Source organism: Rhinatrema bivittatum, chromosome 2 (genome assembly GCF_901001135.1).
Source record: "Rhinatrema bivittatum chromosome 2, aRhiBiv1.1, whole genome shotgun sequence".
NCBI lineage: Eukaryota > Metazoa > Chordata > Amphibia > Gymnophiona > Rhinatrematidae > Rhinatrema > Rhinatrema bivittatum.
Genome location: NC_042616.1, coordinates 169,687,562 through 169,709,484, shown reverse-complemented (window position 1 = coordinate 169,709,484; position 21,923 = coordinate 169,687,562). Strand labels below are relative to the sequence as shown.

At 46.8% G+C, this 21,923-nt stretch overlaps 1 protein-coding gene across 1 annotated transcript in view; it reads left to right on the top strand.

Moving 5' to 3' along the window:
- The window catches only part of LOC115084252 (1-aminocyclopropane-1-carboxylate synthase-like protein 1), a 66,917-nt gene extending 48,520 nt beyond the window's left edge, over positions 1-18,397 (top strand). The window contains exons 13-14 of the mRNA XM_029588868.1: positions 6,099-6,252; positions 16,668-18,397. Coding sequence (XP_029444728.1) covers positions 6,099-6,252; positions 16,668-16,855 — 342 coding nt within the window. The 3' untranslated portion in view covers positions 16,856-18,397. The remainder of the gene's footprint in view (positions 1-6,098; positions 6,253-16,667) is intronic.
- The last annotated feature ends 3,526 nt before the right edge of the window (positions 18,398-21,923 follow it).

Sequence of the window (21,923 nt, the reverse complement as noted above, 5' to 3'; positions counted from 1 at the left end):
GTAAACTGATAGATTCAAGGGTTCTAAAATGGATGGATGAGTTCAGGTCGCTTGATTAGCAATATTCAAATCATCCAGTTAGCTGATGTGTTTCCACTTGATGACTTTCAAGGGGGATTTTCATTGTGTGAGCGATGATGCGGCCAGGCCATCTGTGTAAATGACATTGTGTGCAAGGCTTAGTGCACAGTTGTCTCTAATAAAGTTGTAAATTGTGATTGCTTATATCGAAGGTCTGCTAGGTAGGATTAATAATTGTCAACTTTCCTGGACCAAATGTTTGCTGACATCACCCTATATAGTATCCTTTTATTGCACTCAGCCTGCCAATATTCTCTGTCTCCAGCAGATGGTAGGCAAGCTTATCCCATGCTCTGGCTGAGACCTGCATTAGGTCCAAGGACTCCCTTCCTCAGTTAAGTTATTCTTGGGCTGATAGTCTGGGCTCCCCCAATTAAGCTTAGTCTGTCAGCCTGGGTGGGGGGCTTCCTTGGAAGGGGGCTCTTGCCAGCTGATCTGTGAAACCATGCCCCCCACTTCATCGCCTCCTTCCTGGTTGCTCTTTGGCTGTCTTGTCTTAAGTCACTGTCCTGGGGCTGGGGTTTCTTCTTTCTCCAAAAAAGGGGGTCTCTTTGTCTTCCTGGGCCTTTCTTCCCTGTCCTGCAGCCTGTCTGTGCTAATTAAGTTTAAAAAAAAAAAAGGAATATAGTGCTCCTTGTTTGGTTTGAAGGAGTAAACTGCTCTTCCAGTGCTGAAGTAAAGCAGGACGGCAGGTAAACTTTCTTTTCTTTGGCTCAGTCTGTTTCTCTGCAGGAAATTTGTAGAGCAGCGACTTGGAAGTGGCTGCATATCTTTGCAAGGCATCATCGTCTGGAAGTGGGGCATCTTGGTCGTTTGGCGTCTTGGTCGTTTGGCGAGAGTATCTTGCGTTTGGCGTCTTGGTCGTTTGGCGAGAGTATCTTGCGAGTGGGCCTCTCCAGGTCTCACCATAAGTAGGGAGCTTTGGTACATCCCAGGAGTCTGGACTGATCTGGGTACGTATAGGGAAAGGAAAATTGGTGCTTACCTGCTAATTTTCATTCCTTTAATACCACGGATCAGTCCAGAACCCGCAGAATCTGTGGAGGTGAAGAGTTGTCCACTCAGCTGAGGTTTATTAATAGAGAATACAGTTTTTTCATGGTATTGAATATAGACTTGTTGAAAAAGTTTTTCTAAATTTTAAGTTGGTTGATGTTTTTACATACTTTTCTGCTTGAGAACAGGTCAATAGTGAGGAACTGCAGGTGGCACCAGGGACTATGTAGAAAGTATGTATGTAGAAACTTTCTCTCTGCTGGCAGGAATGCATAAACCCAGGAGTCTGGACTGATCTGTGGTACTACAGGAATGAAAATTAGCAGGTAAGAATCAATTTTCCTACTTATGTCAGCAAGGGGTCTTATTGCTTCAGTCTTAGACATTAGGTTTTCTTGAAGAAGGTTTATCTAAATGTTTAGCCCTAAATTCTCTAAAAGTACAGATAGTGGCAATTTTTATTTTTAAATAATAGTGGGTAGGTTAATGGGGGAGAGATGGGTGAGTGACTCAGTGGGAAGGTGGTGAGAATGAGAAACAAGAGGGTGAGTGGGAGTGAGGGGGGTGAGTCACTGAGAGGGAAGGGGAGTGAGTGGGAGAGTGAGTGATAGAGGGAGTGAATGGAAGTAAGAGTGAGTGACTGAGAGGGAGGGGAGGAATGGGAGGGGAGTGAATGAGGTGTGAGTGACTGAGAAGGAAGGGTAATGAAGCAAGGGAAAAGGGTGAGTGACAGAGAGAAGGGAAGAAGGTGAGGGGATTGAGTGACTGAGAGGGAAGGAGGGTGAATGACTGAAGGTAAGTGAGGGAAAAGGGAGGAAGGAAGTAGAAGAGGGTAGAAGGGTGCATGATTGCGTGTGTGTATGAGAGGGAAAGAACATTTAGGTGCTCCTCCTCTCCTTCCGCCTACTAATCCTTTACAATCTCAGAGTGACTGGAAATGAGAAATTTCCAGGTATGGAGAGGGGGAATGGGTCTTTTTTATCCTTATTAGTTTTAATTATTGGCGTTTAATATGTCAGCAGTTTTGAAATATTTAATTGATTTTGGGAAAATGTTTAAAGTTTTTTTTTAATCCTTATTCTTCTTAATTATTAGGTCATCCGTTTTGAAATGTGCTTTTTATTAGTATGGTTTCCTCACTATTATGATTGATCTATATTTCTTGACTTTGTTTTATGAGGTATGGTGATATTTCTGTTTTTGATTTATTGCACTGCATATGAGTCTGGCTTTTAGTGGTTTCAAGTCCAGTTTTTTTGTCTGCACCTTACTATTTATATTTTATGGCCTGCATTTATGACTCAGGTCAGGTAGTCTGTTAGGTGAGAAAACACCTTGTACCTGTTGGATTGAAGGTTTTTTCAGATTTTTGGTAGAGGCTGGGATCCATGATTGAAGGGACTCCTTGGGTATTAAAAATGATGGCGCTTAAGCCTGCTGTATACTAAAATGCCTATAGCAAGTGGTGGGGATTTGATTGCTGTGTCGAGGAATTCCAAGGGGGACTTGTCCCACCCTACCCTAGTCCTCGTTGCGCTTGATAACTTGTAATAAGCCCCCAGCCCACCCCTGATCTAAATGTCCAAGTGAGGGAAGAGTCAGCCTTTGACTTGGAAGATCTTTGAGCAGGGTTAGCAGAGCCAGCCAAGTTAATGGATATCTTGGGTATGTCCCATGCATATGGACTGGTCTGGCTGGATGAAGAGAAAAGTGAAATTTAGATCTTACCTGATAATTTCCTTTACTTGATGTAAAACTCGACGTGGATATGGACCCTTAGTGCTGATGTGTGGTTGACCCTGCTTAGTGAGCAAGCCTACTAGGCCCACACCGTCAACTGGCAGGGAAGCCTGGAAGCGGGACTGGCTGGAGCTTTGCCTATACCAGCCGCCTCCCCCCCCCCCCCCCCCCCCACAGGTTGAGCCTTGGGTTCTGGCGGCCAGCAGGTCTTAGGAGGGTCCCTCAGGCAGTCTGGAGACAAATCCAATGCGAGGTGTGGATCTATGCAGGCAGTGGTTAATGGTGCCCTGTTCCCACCGTGGGGCCCACAGATGACATTAAAAATAAGCGCAGGTTCCTTTAAGAATGAGCGTGTCGGTTACGTGCACACCTACGAGGCCAGGCAGCTGATGGCATTCTTTGCCGCATGCAGCAACCGCATTTTGGGCTCAACGATCAGCATGGCAGTGTTGACGGTAAGCACGGCAGTTCGTGGGGCTGTACCATGAGCCGCCAATTGTGACAGTACCCTCTCTCCAAAGCCGTCCTCCCTCCCGTCCTGTGGGCCTGGGTTTCTTGGGGAAATTCCTGGATCAATTGGGCTGCTTGGAGATTGGAAGTCTGCTCCCAAGAATTTTCCTCTGGTCCATATCCTTTCCATGAGCGAAGATACTGAAGTTTGTTTTGGACCCATCTTGCATCTAATATTTCTTCCACCTTATATTGTATATCTTCTGCCTCAATCCAAGGAGCCAGGAGCAAAAATTTCCTTGGCCATGAGAGCAAGACTGGTTTAAGCAAGGAGACATAAAATGTGTCATGTATTCAGAGGGATGGAGGTAAGCGAAGCTTGTACACGACTGGGCCCAACTTCCAGACCACAGGGAAAGGCCCAATGAGAAAACTTTAAGGAGGGTATCTTCAACCAGAGGTTCTTGGAACATAGTCACACCAGGGTTCCAGGCTGCAGAGATGGTGCCAGGCCTTTGTTTCCTATCCACTTGGGCCTTGAAGTTGGTGGAAACTTGGGACAAGAGATGATGGGTCTTTTGCCATAAGGCATGGAGTTGTTGCCCCATTAGGATAGCTGCTGGACAGGTATCTGTCGTAGGAAAAGGTTTGGGTATTCGAGGATGGCGTCTGAAGACAAAGTAAAAGGGAGAGGAACCTGTAGATGCATTGTTGTGATTATTATGCTCAAATTCTGCCCAGGAGAGCAGGGAAGACCAGTTATTTTATCTCAAGGTAACATAAGCTCACAGGAAAGTTTTGAGCTCTTGGTTTATCCACTTGGTCTGTCCATTGCTTTGTGGATGACAGGCAGAAGTCAAGTCCAAGGTAACACAAAGTTCTAGCATAAAGCTCTCCAGTAAAGGGCTGTGAATTTGACCCCCCCCCCCCCCCCAACACCAATCTGAGAGTATCTCCAAAAGAGTTACCACAAAAGGACCCAACAAAACCCAGGTGTGAAAAACTTACTCAAGAAATAACCAAGGGTAACAGAGCTAGTAAAGAGACCATTATAAGTGGGAACCTTTAATTGATAAAGAACAGGTTTTCCCAACTTGGCTGGACTATCCATACTAGCCAAGTCTCTGGGGTAAAAGACAACACACCAATTTTGATTGTACTCTGGATCCTTGAGGATCCAGCAACAAATCATGATTCGCCCAACGACCTCTCTTCCACAATTGTTTGAGAACCTTCTTAGGATATCCCCTCAATGGGGGACTTACTACCAAGGAAAACTGTAAATGAGGATTCTGTAGGTTAAGCCATGACAAAAATTCATCTAAGGTAGTCCGTGGACCTGACCATAGAAGAAGAATGTCATAGATATAACGTCTCCAGAGTAATATCTGCTGTCTTTATGGAAATAAAGACAGAATATGTTTCTTAAACTTCCCCATATATAAATTTGCAATATCCAGGGCCGTTGAGGCACCCATCGCCACTCCCTTGATTTGTTTAAAATAGCGGTCCCTAAAGCTGAAAACATTCTGTTGTATCGCAGATCTGTTGAAACACAGATGAAAGACTTCACAATTGAATTGCGGAAGTTTAAGCACTCAGAATATTTGAGAGACGAGAATGATTACAGATGTGGGTCAGTTTATCAATGGATGGGCCTGGGAGGTTCTCATTTTAGGGAGAAAAGGTCACTTTTCAAAATGGGTAGTAAGTCCTACATTGATACATTTTTTAGATATTGCCATCTCGTATGATGCAGAAGGATTTCACTTTTCAATTTTTAGGAAAGAAACAGATCGTAATACATTGCTTTATTACCGTAGTTGCCATTCTCTGAAGTTGAAGCAGAATATACCGGTGGGACAATTTCTGAGACTAAGGAAGTTGTGTTCTTCAACAGCTGAGTACATGGATAGGTCACAGGAGATGTTTCAGAGGTTTAGTGATAGGGGGTACTCTAAGAAGGTTCTCAAACAATCGTGGAAGAGAGGCAGTTGGGCAAATCATGATTTGTTGCTGGATCCTCAAGGATCCAGAGTACAATCAAAGTTAGTGTGTGTGTGTTGCCTTTTACCCCGGAGGCTTGGCTAGTACGGAAGAGTATTTTGAAACATTGGGGGGTTTTAAAGCTACATCCGTCATTTCAAGATATTCCAATGTTTGCCTTTTCTAGGGCACCAAATTTGAGAGATCATTTGGTCCATTCTGCACTGTCTGTGGATCCAATATTAGTACCACAGAGGGGTCATTCTCACTGTGGGAAGTGTAGTGTGTGTCCATTATCTTTCAATGGGGAGAAGGTGTCGTTGCCCAATAGGCATCCTTTTACTTTACGGTCCTATACCACTTGTGATTCTTGTGGAGTGATCTATTTGATTTGGTGTCCCTGTGGTTTATGTTACATCGGTAAGACATCCTGCAAATTGAAGATTTGCATCCAAGAGCACATTAGCTGCATTCGACACAATAGACAGAAAGCCCTTTTAGCCGCTGTGTCAGAGGCCTCTGACCCCGCCCCCGAACTGCCCCTTTTTTGCAAGCCCTGGGACTTACACGCATCCCAGGGCTTTACGCGTGCCGCTGGGCCTTTTTAAAATAGGCCCAGTGCACGTAACTCCCCCCCCCCCCCTACGCGCGTAGGGCTTTTAAAATCCATTCCCTTACCTTTTTGTAGAACTGTAAGCTTGCATGTTAAAACAGTAGTTACCTTTTTTATAAGGCTGTCATTCCATCTTGCTGGTTTTCTTTTTAACTAATTGTAACTATTATTGTGTTGTCTTAAGGTTTGTAATATTGCAGGCAGTAATGTTCTGATTTCCCTTTGCCTTTAGTTCCTGACATCTCTGACGGTTGAAGCTGAGCTGGCATTGTGGTGGAAGCTGATTGAGGAGAAGCTGTACATTAGCCCTGGGAGTGCTTTCTACTGCTATGAACCCGGATGGTTTAGATTGGTATTCTCCAATTCCAAGGACAAAATTAAGTTGTGTATGTGCATTTTATGTAAACATAGCAATGAACAGCAAATGTATGAACTTCAGCCTGTGTTGGAGCCCTGACAAAGTGTAGCTATACTATAAATGAGAGAGAGGCAATTTTTTCATGTGTCCTTTAGAAGAACAGTGATTGATTATATCAGCATTTCGTTTCTGAACCTGCTCTTTCCGTTCACATTTTTGGAAACTCTAATGCACATAAGAGAATTTACTTCCAAAAATATGGCATAAGTATTTTCTCTAGGCTTCCATTTTCATGATTGTAAACATCCCAGAGTTCTGAAAGCACTCAAACATGACATTGCACTTATTACTAGTAATCTCATTCAAATCAGATGCGGAACGTGAGGGTTGAGGGTGGGAAACATAATACTCATTTTTAAAAAGGGCTCTAGAAGTGTTCTGGGAAACTACTGACTGGTGAGCCTGATGTTGGTACTGGGCAAAATGGTAGCAGCTATTCTGAAGAACAAAATTACTGTTCATGTGGATAGACACAGACTAAAGGGAGAGAGTCAACAAAGATTTAGCAAAAGGAAGTCTGTTACATTTTTTTGACTGGGTTAACAAACTTGTGGACAAGGGTGAGTCAGTTGACATAATGTATTTGGATTTTCAAAAGACATTTGACAAAACCGTCATGGCAGACTAATCAGGATAGTCATTTCTATCAGAGGAGAAATGCCCAAGGCATCTGTACTTTGAGCTGTGCTTTTCAATATATTTATAAATAATCTGGAAAAGGGTGTGATGAGTGGGGTATTCAAATTCATAGAGGATTCAAAATTGTTCAGTTTTTGATCACCAGCAGCTTGAGAGGAATTGTAAGAGGACCTTGCAGATGAAATTTACTGTGGACAAGTATAAAATGATGCACATAGGGAAGTATAATCCAAACAATAGGTACCAGATGCTGGGTTGCACATTAGATCATGAGAGGTCTTGAACGAGTAGCTGTGACTCGGTTATTTTCACTTTCGAATAATAGAAGGACTAGGGGGCATTCCATGAAGTTAGCAAGTAGCACATTTAAGACTAATCGGAGAAAATTCTTTTTCACTCAACGCACAATAAAGCTCTGGAATTTGTTGCCAGAGGATTTGGTTAGTGCAGTTAGTGTAGCTGGGTTCAAAAAAGGTTTGGATAAGTTCTTGGAGGAGAAGTCCATTAATGGCTATTAATCAATTTTACTTAGGGAATAGCCACTGCTATTAATTGCATCAGCAGCATGGGATCTTCTTAGTGTTTGGGTAATTGCCAGGTTCTTGTGGCCTGGTTTTGGCCTCTGTTGGAAACAGGATGCTGGGCTTGATGGACCCTTGGTCTGACCCAGCATGGCAATTTCTTATGTTCTTATGTTCTTATTAGGCATCACCACCCAGGGAAAGGATCTTGGAATCATTGTGGACAATACTTTGAAATTCTTGGCCCAGTGGGTTGCAGTGATTAAAAAACCAAATAGAATGTTATATATTATTAGGAAAGGAATGGAAAATTAAAATAGGATATCATAATGCCTCTGTATCAGTTCATGGTGAGACAAGAGATATGATAGAGGTCTATAAGCTCTTGAGTAGGGTGGAATAGGTAAATAGGGAATGGCTATTTACCCTTTCAGATAGGACTAGGCATCACTCCATGAAACTAATAGGTAGCACATTTAAAAGAGGTCAGAGAATGTTTTTTCACCCAGCGCACAATTAAACTATGGAATTTGTTGCCAGAGGATGTGGTGAAAGCAGTTAGCAAGTCCATAAACCATTATGAACCATGCAGACTTGTAAAAACCACAGCTTACCCTGGTTATGAGCAAGAAGGATTGAATCTATTCTTTGGGATGCTGTCGGGTACTTGTGAGCTGGGTGGCCACTGTCTGAGGCAGGATGCTGGATTTGATGGATCCTTGGTCTGACCCAGTATGACATTTCTCATGTTCTTATGTAGAACAAGGTTGCTTGAGAGGATGTACTTGGGGAGGGCAAGGAAATAGCTAAACTACAACTCTGTAGAAAAGAAGCCTTTGGAGAGTTGGTATAAAAGTGTGGACAGGCGTCATATCCTGCTGCTTTTTTATGCCCTGGGTGAAAAACTTGTTGGTTATTGGAAAACATTTTCGATAGAGCACGATTTATTTCCATAAATGCGGATGCTCTTGAACTAGCAGGAATTCTTTCTTCCATCCTGAGTAATGGTCCCTGAGCTCTGTAATTTTAGGTATTTCTGCTAGGTGTCCTCTGTTGTCCTCTTAACCTCCATCATGGAGCAGGAAGAAAACAATTTCAAAGTGCTGAAAAGCTAGCATCTTATTAATTTGCTTTTTTCTTGGCAGTGGTGCACTGCATAGAAAAATTAGTTTCTTACCTGATAATTTTTGTTCCTTTAGTACCACGGATCAGTCCAGACCGCCGAGATTATGCCTCCCTTCCAGCAGATGGAGTCAGAGAATCAAACTGAAAAGCACCCCTCTTAACCAGTTTGCCACCTGCGATCCCTTCAGTATAATCAATATCAAAGCAGAATGAAGAAACTTTAATTGTAATTTAATTTATCTTTAAAACCAATGGCTAGAACAATAACCACTGCGAACATAAAACTATGCGTACGGAAGGAGTGCCAACTTGAAAAATTTTATATCAATATCTTCATAGTCTTCAATACAACCTACAGAAATCATAAGCAAACAACCGAACGGACTCCCCAGAACATGCTACCCCGGGCAGGCGTCTGGACTGATTCGTGGGACTACAGGAAAGAAAAATTATCAGGTAAGAAACTAATTTTCCTTTCCCTGTACATACCCGAATCAGTCTAGACTGCTGGGATGTACCCAAGCTGCCCTAAATGGGGTGGGAACCTGAGCGTCCCACTCGGAGCACACTACTGCCAAAACAATCGACCTCCGCAGCTCGGACGTGCAAACAGTAATGCCTAGCAAAAGTCTGCAAAGATTTCAAGTAACCGCTCAGCAAATCTCTTGCGGCAAAACACACTAGCTCTCTACCCAAGATGCCGCTTGAGATCTGATCGAATGAGCCTTGAGACCATCCGGAATCGACTGACCATGACAAATGTAAGCCTAAGCTATAGCATCCTTCAACCAGTGGGCAATGGTAGCCTTGGATGCCGGCAGTTTCTTTGGACCGCTTCATAAGACAAAAAGATGGTCCGAAAACCAAAAATCATTTGTCATCTCCAAATACCAAAGGAGCACCCATCAGACATCCAATCTCCTCAAATCGCGAGCTTGAGGGGATTCCCGATCTAAATCCAGAAAAGCCGGCAACTCCACTGACTGATTCAAATGAAACGCAGACACGACTTTCGGCAGAAAGGAGGGCACCGTTCGAAGTGATACCCTGGACTCCGAAAAATGCAAGAACGGTTCCCTGCATGACAAGGCTTGAATCTCAGATATCCGCCTGGCCGAACAGATAGCCACAAGGAAAACAGTTTTGAGCGTTAAATCTTTTAAGGTAGCTCGCTTTAGAGGTTCAAACAGAAGACTGCACAATCCCCGGAGTACCAAATTCAGACTCCAAGAAGGACAAACTGGACGAACCAGAGGTTTGAGATGCTTCGCACCCTTCAGAAATCGTGCCACATCAGGATGAGTCGCAAGGTACGTGCCGTCGACCGTACCCCTTAAAGATCCTAGAGCCGCCACCTGCACCCAAACCTTTCCTCAAACCCTCTTGTAAGAAGGCGAGAATCTGCATAACAGAGGCCCGGTGCGGTGAAACCTTTAAACCGCTACACCACAGATCAAAAACCTTCCAAACCCGAACATACGTGAGTGAGGTAGAAGTCTTGTGTGCCTGTAGGAGAGTGGAAATAACGGAATCCGAATAGCCTTTCATCCTCAACTGCCTTCTTTCATAAGCCAGGCTGCTAGACAGAAGCGATCTGCCCGATCGAAAAATACGGGACCCTGAAGAAGCAGATTCGGAAGATGGCCGAGACGCAAGGGACCATCCATTGCCAAGTTGACCAGGTCTGCGAACCACGGCCTCCGCGGCCATTCCGGGGTTACGAGGATGACCGACCACGGGTGGCTCTCTATTCTTCACAGAACTTTGCCCACCAATGGCCAAGGAGGGAAAACATAGAGCAGAACATCACTGGGTCATGGGAGGACCAGAGCATCCACTCCTTCTGCCCCTTGCTCCCTCCTGCGACTGAAGAAGCGAGCCGCCTTCGCATTCCGCAGAGTAGCCATCAAGTCCAGACTGGGAACCCCCCACCGTCGAGTCAACAGCCGCATTGCTTTCTCTGAGAGCTCCCCACTCTCCGGGGTCTAACCGCTGATGACTGAGAAAAATCGGCCTGCACGTTGTCCACGCCGGCGATGTGCAATGCCGCCAACCGAGCAAGGTTGCACTCTGCCCAGACCATCAGTTCGTCCACTTCCACGACGACTGGGCGATTCTTTGTGCCACCTTGACAATTGATGTAGGCCACCGTCATCGCATTGTCGGATAGAATCCTCACCGACTGATTCCGAACGAGTGGGAGAAAGGCGCGCAACGCTAGATGGGCCGCTCAGGTTTCCAAACAATTTATGGACCACTGTGCCTCCTGACATGTCCACTGACCTTGCGCCGACTGCGTCTGACACACCGCCCCCCCCAACCTGAGAGGCTGGCATCCATTGTCACAATGACACACAGGGGGTTCTCCAGGTCCACCCCGCGATGCAAATGTTGTGGAACTAACCACCATGCTAAACTGGCCCTGGCGTGGTCCTGAAGCAGCAAGGGCAAGTGGAATTCCTCCGACTTGGGATCCCAGCGGGAAAGCAGCATTCTCTGCAAAGGTCTCATATGAGCGAAAGCCCAGGGGACCAGTTCCAGAGTAGATGCCATAGAGCCAAGAACTTACAAGTAGTCCCAAACTTTGGGCACCCGTAAGGCCAACAGCTGCTGGATTTGAGTCATCAGCTTGCCTATTCTCTCCTGACGGAGAAAAACCTTGCTGATAGATGTGTCGAACCGGGCTCCCAGGAAGTGTAACTGTTGCGAAGGGACCAACTGGCTTTTGGGGAAGTTGACAACCCATCCGAGAGAGTAAAGACGGTTCAAGACCAAATGAACCTCTAACTTGTAGAGTTCCTCTGTCTTGCTCGAATGAGCCAGTCATCCAAGTAGGGATGAACTAGGATCCCTTCTCTCCTGAGTGCCGCCACCACCACCACCACCATCATCACCTTGGTGAAGAAGCAGGGAGCCATTGCTAACCCGAACAGAAGCGCTCGGAACTGGTGGTGTTCGCCCTTGATCATGAACCGCAGAAACCTCTGATGATCTTCCCGGATGCCTATGTGAAGGTAAGCCTCCTTCAGATCCAACGAGGCCAAAAATTTGCCTTTGTGGACGGCCACAATGACCGACCTCAGCGTTTCCATGCAGAAACGAGGTATCCGCAAAGCTTTGTTCACTTTCTTGAGGTCCAATATTGGGCAGAAGGAACCCTCTTTCTTGGGAAACATGAAATATATGGTGTATCTGCCTGTCCGGCATTTGGCCGGCGGGACCGGGACTATGGCTCCGAGGGCTTTCAAGTGACACAGAGTTTGGTTCACCACCAGTTGTTTTGCATGAGCGCCACAAGGAGACACCAGAAAAAGTTCTCTTATCTGCCGAGCAAAATCCAAAGCGTAACCATGTTTTATAATATTTAGGACCCACTGATCCGAAGTAATCTTGTCCCATTTCTCAAAAAACTGAGAGAGACGCCCTCCTATCTCCGGAACGGAGGAGTGGGTCGGAGCACCTTCATTGGGAAGATTTATTGCTGGAGGAAGCCTGGGAGACCCCGTCCCGGGCTGTCCGTCGACCGTGAAAGGAATGGGCCCAAGTCTGGGACCTTGTCGACTGCTGACAGGGAGCAAAAGATTGAGTCCTGCTTGAACAGTAGCAGCGCTGCCCCCGAAAACAACCTCTAGAAGAGCCGAAGGACCTAGAGGGCCGAGGCTTGTCCTCTGGGAGCTTGTACACCTTCTTGTCCCCAAGGGACTTGACAAGCTGCTCGAGTTCCTCGCCAAATAAAAGTTTGCTTTTAAACGGAAAGGAACCCAACTGAGATTTGGAGGAGACATCAGCGGACCAAGTGCGGAGCCAGAGGAGCCTCCTGGCCAACACTGTCGAGGACATTGTGTGTGATGAAGTACAGAGGAGATCATACAAAGCGTCCGCGGTATAAGCCACGGCTGCCTCCATCCGATTCGCTTGTTCTGCCTCCGCTGGGGGCAGTGCTTGGGCCGTGAGTAATTGCTGCACCCATCAGAGAGTCGCCCACTGCATGAGACTACTGCAGACCGCCGCTCTGATACCAAGTGCAGAAACTTTGAAAATTCTCTTGAGAAGAAATTCTAGCTTCCTATCCTGGGAATCTTTAAGCGCAGCTCCTCCAATCACCGGGATCGTGGTGTGCTTGGCAATAGCTAAGACGGCCGAATCCACTTTAGGAATCTTTAGAAGCTCTAAGGATTCTTCAGGCAGCGGATAAAGCTTCTCCATAGCCCTAGTGACCCGCAGGCTAGCCTCCGGCGCGACCCACTCACGAGTCATAAGTTGTAAGAGCATCGGGTGAAAGGGAAAAGTCCTGGGGAGAGGTCGAAGACCTGACAAAACTGGATTTCCCAAAGCAGGCTCTGCTACAGCCTGTGGCGCCTGAATATCCAGCTCCTCTAGTATATGGGGGATCAAGGGGTCCAGCTCCTCCCTGTTGAACAAATGGAGAACTCTCAGGTCATTGCCTTCTACCGGAACAGATTTATCCACGTCTTCAGACAAGTCTGGATCCTGAGACGCGAGACCTAGCGGGTCGGTACGCGGAGCTGCTGCCACGTCTGGAGCAGTACCCCCCACATGGACCCTGGGGACCTCCGGGCCCTCAGCTGGCTTTGGAATCTTCGCTGGTGGAGGAGCTTCAGCCTCCAAATAAGCTTTGTGCAACAGAAGTACAAACTGGGAAGAAAAAGGATGGGGTCTCTTTAAGGCGCCCCCCGCCCGGGGGGAGGGCCTGATGGAGGAGGAGAATCATGCTCCGACTCCTGAGGCCTTGCAGAGTTCAAACTAGGCGGTGACAGCTGCGGAGGAAAATCCCCTCCCTCCGAGCTCTGCCCTGCCTCCGAGTCCGAGAGAGCCAAAATGGCCACCGCTCCCACGCTGATCAGGAGCGAGGCAGGCCTAACTCTAACTTCTCTGCAGCCGCAATCGCGTGTTAGACACTCCCTGGCCTGCCCGCGGCTGTTCTGACGGCCCCTCTCCCCCGGGAAGGCAACGGTAGCAGAGGCCGTTGCGGGAGAGCAGCGTTGTCGGCTCCCTGCAGGCAGAGCACCACGATCCACGCAGCATACCAGCACAGTAAGTCCCTTGTTGTCACCCTTTTGGAAGGACTTGCACACCTGCTCAAATAGAATTATTATTTTTTTGAAGTAGCCAAAGGCAAGGAGGGGCTCAAAAATCCCTCACTTTCCAATTCCTGAATCGAAATCCTTATTTACTGGATCAGGACCGCAGGTTATGACACCCTCATCTGCTAGAGTCAGAGAAAATACTGAAGGGATTGCAGGTGGCACACCGGTTAAGAGGGGTGCTTTTCAGTTTGATTCTCTGACTCCATCTGCTGGAAGGGAGGCATAATCTCGGCGGTCTGGACTGATCCGGGTACGTACAGGGAATGTGGTTTTAGTGCTGCACACAAAGATGTGAGAATATCCACCACAAAACATTGGGCTTGGTTAGGAAAATGCTACTTCTATCTGTTTATTTATCCAACAATTACATAAGTATAGTCATGAAAAACTGCAAATGGTGTTTTCTGTACTAAACGGATATCAAGTTGTATCTTGATAGCTTTGGCAGCAAAACAAATTCAAGGACCAAAGAAGAAAAAGCACAACCTAAGAGCTTGTTGAGATGGTTAATACATTTCAGCAGAGATGGTTGTCTCCATCCAGGGGGGGGGATGATGACAGGATGGAGCGGTCCAGCGAAGGTATGGGGTCTGTATCAGACGTGGATAGTCTGAAAGATCTAAATATGTATAGCCTGGAGTAGAAGAGTTGCAGGGCAGATATGATACAAACCTTCAGATTCCTGAAAGGTTTTAATGATGCATAAACTTCAAACCTTTTCTATCGGAAAGGAAACAGTAAAACTAGGGGGTTACAAAAGTGAAACTCCAAGGGGGGCAACGCAGACCCAACGTCAGGAAACATTTCTTCACAGAGATGGTGGTGGATGCTTGGAATACCCTTCCGGAGGAGGTGGTGAAGAAAAAAAATAAATTCAAAGGGTAATGGGATAAACAGCGTGGATCCCTAAAGGCCAGAGAATGGAAATGAAGAAGTGGGTGCATTGGTGTAACCTGCACGGAGCGGCATTTACTACCCTTAACAGAAAATTGAAACCATTGCTGGAATTAAATGATTTCAGATCAGTTCTCCAAGCACTGATATTTGCGAACGTTGATTACTGCAATACCCTGTTATTGGGTCTGCCACGCAGCTCCATCCGACCACTCCAGGTACTGCAGAATGCTGCTACCTGGGTTTTAATGGGCAACAGAAAATTTGACCATATAACCCCAGAACTTATGTCATTGCACAGGCTACCAATCAACTTCTGAATACAGTACAAAACGGCCTGCATTATCCATAATATAATATATGGTACCAATACCAAATGGTTAAATACTTCCATACGTTTGCATGTTCCTCAAAAAAATCTGCGGGCAGCTCATTAAGGTCTACTAACGGTTCCAACAATCAGATCAGCTCGACTTAGCCAAGTACGCGAACGAGTAATTTCTAGAGCTGGTACAAAACTATGGAATACTCTTCCTACGGGTATAAGACTACAAGCCGATATAAAAAAATTTAAAGCAGATCTCAAGACTTGGCTATTTAAGCGTGCATATGCGGAATCGCAATGATCAAAACAAAACAAGGATAGCTTTAACCAAGCACTGTTTGTCACTTTATCTATTTTATTGATCTTATTTCTAACTTATTTTTTTAAAGATTATTTTATTATAATTATATTTTATGCTGTTTTAACTATTATGATGCTTCTATTGTTATTATATTTAGTTCTGTTTTTATTGATTATCTTTTATTGTATGTTCATGCTTTGGATACATTGTACCCCGTTATGATGGTTTTACCGAGATAACAGTATAGAAAAAATTAATAAACCTTAAACCTTACTAAGCTCAGTCAATAGCCTTGAAGCATTTGACACAACTGCAACATTGGTCCCCACTTTGAAGGGGGGAGGGGGGAAGGGAAACTGCATACAGACAACAATCAATATAGGCCCTGACTCTTACAGTCTAGAGTACGGACATGTAGATATAAAGGAAAAAGCACAGGATGCCTTTTACGGCCAAGTCCCAAAGCAAAGGACGTCAAGCAGCATTGTCTGAATTATCAAGAAGGCTCCTCACCCAGTAAAACTGTTGCTAGCAGTAATTTATGAGTTTGACAGTTTCTTGGTTTTGATTGATTGTAAATATTACTACCCTTTTAAGACTTGGGGATAACTGCACGGAGCAGCAGTTACATTAATGTTTCTCTCAAGAGTAGTATCCTGCAGAGAGTGGCAGCTACTATCATAAGAAGCTTGCTGGGCAGACTGGATGGGTCATCTGGTCCTTATAAGAACATAAGAAAATGCCATACTGGGTCAGACCAAGGGTCCATCAATCCCAGCATCCTGTTTCCAACAGTGGCCAATCCAGGCCATAAGAACCTGGCAAGTACCCAAAACCTAAGTCTATTCCATGTTACCGTTGCTAGTAATAGCAGTGGCTATTTTCTAAGTCAGTTAATAGCAGGTAATTGACTTCTCCTCCAAGAACTTCTCCAATCCTTTTTTAAACACAGCTACACTAACTGCACTAACCACACCCTCTGGCAACAAATTCCAGAGTTTAATTGTGCATTGAGTGAAGAAGAACGTTCTCCGATTAGTTTTAAATGTGCACAATGCTAACTTCATGGAGTGCCCCCTAGTCTTTCTACTATCCGAAAGAGTAAATAACCGATTCACATCTACCCGTTCTAGACCTCTCATGATTTTAAACACCTCTATCATATCCCCCCTCAGCCGTCTCTCTTCTCCAAGCTGAAAAGTCCTAACCTCTTTAGTCTTTCCTCATAGGGGAGCTGTTCCATTCCCCTTATCATTTTGGTAGCCCTTCTCTGTACCTTCTCCATCGCAATTATATCTTTTTTGAGATGCGGCGACCAGAATTGTACACAGTATTCAAGGTGCAGTCTCATCATGGAACGATACAGAGGCATTTTCTGCATTCATTACTAAGTTATGTTACTATGTGATGTGTGTGACAGCCAAAATCCAAGTTTTGCAAGTGCCAAAAATGTCTCTTTCTTATTGGCAGGCCTTCAGCGATTGCAGAAAGTACTGGAGAGGGAGATGTGTGAGCCTCTTCAGAGCAAGATGCCCAATAATTTCAATGAGCTGCAGTTATCCAGTCCAGAGTGTGAATCCTTGGACAGTGGCTTAGACTCTCCTCATGACGAAGTCACAGAGACATGTTTACACCTGGAGAAAATTGTTGTATATTGACACTGTCACTCCTTAAAGCAATTGGCACTAAACCCAGTCTGTTTTTAGGCTATCCCTAGTGAATATAAATTAAATTAAATATATTTGCCTGCACCATCTCACTTGTATGCAAATATCCCTCATAAATATGCAATAAGAATAACCTGAAAACCAGGATGGTTTGTGGCCCTCAAGCACTTTAGTTTGCCATTCCTGAGTTAATATATTTTCTCTTTACCTGAAAACTATGCATCCTATAACTGATCTGTTTATTAGCTGTAAAGTTTCAGCTCTGGTTCATTTTGCAAAAAACTTTTGTTACTATTTTATATTTGTTATAGTTCTTTTGTGTATATGTGATTTTTTGTTGTTTTTTGGGGGTTTTTTTTTTATATAAAATGATGCATGGATCTAATAGGCAATCTGCTCTTGTTTTGGATCATTATTTTCTGAGAGCTTGGTCAGTACTGCTTCCTAGAAATGCTAATGGGCCAAAAGTAACCAGTGAAGAAAAGGGATAGTGGACCCATTGCCAGAGAAAAGGGAAGAGCTCATATAAGATTCAGTATTAAGGCAGCAGCACCTACTCCCCTCTCTTGATGAAATAGGAATGGGATTCATGAAGGGTTTCCTACTTTTCTGGCTGTGTAATCCAGCTCGTTCTCTCATGCCCTTGTTTCTCAGAATTAGTAACAGCCATATTTGGAATGTATTTAAAGTATTCTGTCATTGCATTTATCGCTCCAACTGCTAGCAATCAGCTATTGTATTATGGCACGGGCAATCCTAGAGACTGAGCAACAAGGAAAAGGAGAGAGAAGAAGGATGCACTAGACCAAAACGGAAGGAAAGAAGCTTGACAGCACCGGGCCTTAGTAGGACTGGCAAGGGAAAACAATGTGCTGAATAAAAAATGAAATGCAAAAACTTAATTAGGGGTGACAAGGTTGGCTTCAAAAATGTCCTTATTTTGCTCCTTAGAAGGCCCCTGCTAACTTTGAATACTAAATGGATCAATGCAATAAAACTGACCTGGGGCTTGGTGCTCGTTCCTCGTGGAAGGTTTCTGCCCCCTCATTACTGCTATTTCTGCCTCTGGCAACATTTTTTATAACTTCAGAAGTGGATCTTGTCTTTTTTTTTCCCTTCAACCAATCGTTGTTATATCCATTGCACCCCTGTTCTATGCAAACCGACATGATGCGAGCTCTTCATGAATGCCGGTATAAAAAAACCTTAAATAAATAAATAAATTGTGAGAGAATGAAATGCATTGAAAGTATCCATTCTAGAAACAGAAATTATTTGGTTTTGTAAGGGGTTGTCCCCACTTTCTAAAGCAAATGGGTAGGTGTGATTGGTGGCAACAGTGCACAAACAGCTGCAGGCTAGTCAAAAGATCAGGTTATGCTCTTCTCTGATTATAAATGTTCTTATGTAAATAGTGCAATCTGCGTGGGCACTGTACTAAGGGGCTATATACAGTGTCTACGAGTACTTTATGGGAAAACAGGCTTAGTCTTAAGATACATTTTTAATTGTATAATAAATTGTCTGAGCTTTGTCAATTGTTTTTCCTTTCAAGCCTTTCAATTTAATAGTAATTCCCTGTTCCTGTATGTACCCGGATCAGTCCAGACAGTGGGTTGAGCCTCCTTTCCAGCAGGTGGAGACAGACTAAAACTTGAAGGATGCCCTATATCAGGACAGAGCCTATCCTCTAACCCTCCAGTATTCGTCTGTCTCCAGCAGGTGCAGCATCTCCCCTTCGGTTCTCTGCTGTAGGCTAGTCAGCCTTTTCTTCTGTCTTTTCTTAGGCTCAAGCAAGTATTTCTTTTGGTTCTCGCTTGTTTAAAAAAAAAAAAAAAAAAAGAAACAGAAGGGAAGTTGCCTTTTTATTTTAAGTGCTTTTTCCTCTTCTGTGTGGGAGACGGTTCCGTCTCCCAGCTCTTGCCCGGCTCAGGGGGGCTTTGCCCCTTTTGCAGGAGGGGATTCCCTGCATAGCCTGAGTCCGTGGACGCTTCCAGGTGTGGGAACCAAGTCTCTCTGGGTCTCGTTCCCCCCTCTGGCTGCCGAGAGGGTTTTTGAACCCGCTGCTGCGCTCAGTAAAAAAAAGTTTTAAACTTTAAATAAGTTGCAGGTACTCACCTACCTCTAACTTATTTGCAGCAGTTGACCAGCATTTTTTCTTTTTTTCTGGTCAGAGCAGGCCTTGAACCGGCAACCAGACTAGCAGGAGGCAGCAGGTTTCCCTCCTGTTCTCTCCAGCTGTGCAGGATGCCAATCAAACCTTTTTTTCTGCTTTTTTTTCCTTCAGCCGCGGCTCTGCTATGTCCTGGCAGGCAGCCTGCCTTTCTTGTGGGCTGCCCTCTTCGCGTTTTTCGCGGCAGGGGCTCTGCACTGCTTGCCTGCCGGGTGGGGAAGGTCCCTCCTCGGCAGGACAAGCAAATTTAGCCCGGGGCTCCACTCATCCCGGCATGGCCAGGCCTTTCCCGGGTCAGCAGAGCCCGGGAACGGCGGCCATATTGGATTTTTCGTCTGGGCCGATTTCAGTGCTCCCTGGGGCTGGGGGGCCGGATTTATTTGATTTAACCCCTGATTTGGCCCCCGCCGGTCCCCAGGAGGGGGGTCCTGACCCCTCCTTGCTCCCCCCCTCTGGCAAATCCAGGGTCCCTTTTTCAGCGGATTTCGTCCTCCTCATGCACAAATCTTATTTAGCTAGCTTGCATGAGCAGGACGAAAGTCCCCCCCCCCCGCCAAAAATCCCTCGCTCAGTGCTGTTGACCGCCGGACCGGCTGCAGAGCGCCAGGGACCGGTGCGGGTGGTCCCGGGATCCCCCCCCCCCCCGGTGTCTCTCGGGTCCTCGGACCCTGCCGCTTCCTCGGATTTGGCAGATGCCCCCCCCCCCAGAGGGGAATGACCCCAGAGCCCTTCGTCTATTTCGTAAGGAGGAATTGGAGCCCCTCCTGCCCTTTGTTCTGCAGGAGCTGGGTCTAGAGAGTCCTTCCATGGATAATCTCATGGCCTCGCTTCCTAAGGATATGAACCCGGTCCTGGGGGGGGGCTCCGGCCTCGGCCTTTCCCTTCCACCCCATGCTCAAGCTCCTTATCCTGCGGTAATGGGAGGCCCCCAAGGGTGCGTTCCAGGTGGGGCGTGCGATGGATAAGCTCTATCCCCTTCCAGAGGAGGGTTTGGAGCTGCTGCGATATCCCTCTGTGGATTCTTATGTCTCTGCGGTGGCCAAACACACCACGATTCCGGTGGAAGGTTCCATGGCTCTGAAGGATTCACAGGATCGTAAGTTGGAGGCTCACTTGAAGCGCATCTTCGACGTTCTGGCCCTCGGGGTCCGGGCGTCTTGCTGTAGCAGCCTCATGATGCGGGCAGGCCTTCAGTGGGTTCAACAGTTACTCTGCGCCCGGGATCTTCCGCCAGCAGAGGCAGAGCAAGCCAAACGTCTGGAGGCCGTAACCGCCTACTTGTCGGACGCCCTCTACGACCTGGTCCGTGTGCAGGCAAAGGCGATGGTTTTGGCGGTGGCTGCCCGGAGGCTCCTTTGGCTTCGCCATTGGTCGGCTGATCAGTCGTCAAAGACTCGGCTGGGCACCCTGCCCTTCAAAGGTAAGATGCTCTTTGGAGAGGATCTCGAGAAGCTTATGGACTCCTTGGCTGACAACAAGGTCCATAGGCTTCCAGAGGACCGCCCTAAGTCTTCCCGGTCCTTCGCGCCCTCCCGCTCTCGCTTCAGGGGCCAGCGTCGCTTCGCTTCTCGGGGGTAGGGCGGTTCAGCGAGGGGTTCTTCTCGTGCTCAGTCCTGGTCACAGTCCTTTCATGGCAGGCGGCCCTTTCGTGAGGGCCAGCCCATGCGTGCCACCTCTAAACCTGCTACGTAATGAAGTTCAGCTGACCCATTCCTCGGTTCCTTACCTCGGCGGACACCTCTCCCTGTTCTTTGAAGAATGGGTCAAGATCACATCGGATCAGTGGGTCCTCGACATTATCAAAGACTGGTACGCTTTCGAGCTCGTCAGGGACCTGCTAGAGCTCTTTCTTTTCTCGCCTTGCGGATGGGCCAAGAGGGATGCGGTGGTCCAGACTCTCTCCAAACTCCTGGATCTGGGAGTGGTGGTCCCAGTTCTGGAAAAGGAGATTGGCGCAGGCCAGTATTCTATTTACTTCACCGGCCCAAAAAGGACGGATCCTTCTGCCCCATTCTGGACCTCAAGAGGGTCAAACGGGCTCTCAAGACCCCCCACTTCCACATGGAAACCCTGCGTGCGGTCATTGCGGCGGTCCGCCCCGGAGAGTTTCTTGCTTCTCTCAATCTCGCAGAAGCTTACTTCCACATTCCCACATTCCCATCCACCGCGACTACCAGAAATATCTCCGATTCGACATCCTCAAACAGGACTTCCAGTTTCGAGCTCTGCCCTTCGGCCTCGCGACCGCTCCTCACACCTTTACGAAGCTCATGGTAGTGGTAGTGGCGGCCCTGCGCCGGGAGGGGATTCTTGTCCACCCCATCAATCGCCAAGGGGGCACTCGTAGTCCCCTGGTAGCCTTGGAAGCCAGCCGTCTCCTCTCTTGGGCGGAGCGTCACCTACAGTGCCTTGCGGCCTCTCACATCGCAGGCAAAGAAAATGTTCAAACCGACTTCCTCAGCCGGCAGTCGCTCGATCTGGAGAGTGGGAGCTCTCTGACGCGGCCATGGCTCTAATAGTGGACAGGTGGGGTCCTCCTCACCTCGACCTAATGGTGACTCTGCGCAATGCCAAGGCAAATCGGTTCTTCAGCTGCTGGCAGGAGCACGGCGCAGAGGGTGTGGATGCTCTGGCTCTACCTTGGCCAGCGGACGTCCTTCTGTACATGTTTCCCCCGTGGCCACTGGTGGGGAAAGTTCTCAGGAGAATAGAGCTCCACCGGGGACCGGTGATTCTCGTCGCTCCCGAGTGGCCGCGAAGACCGTGGTTCGCGGATCTCATCAATCTAGCGGTGGACGGGCCCCTGCGCCTCGGTCATCTTCCTCGTCTCCTCCGGCAGGGGCCTGTATTTTTCGACCATGCCGATCGCTTCTGTCTAGCGGCCTG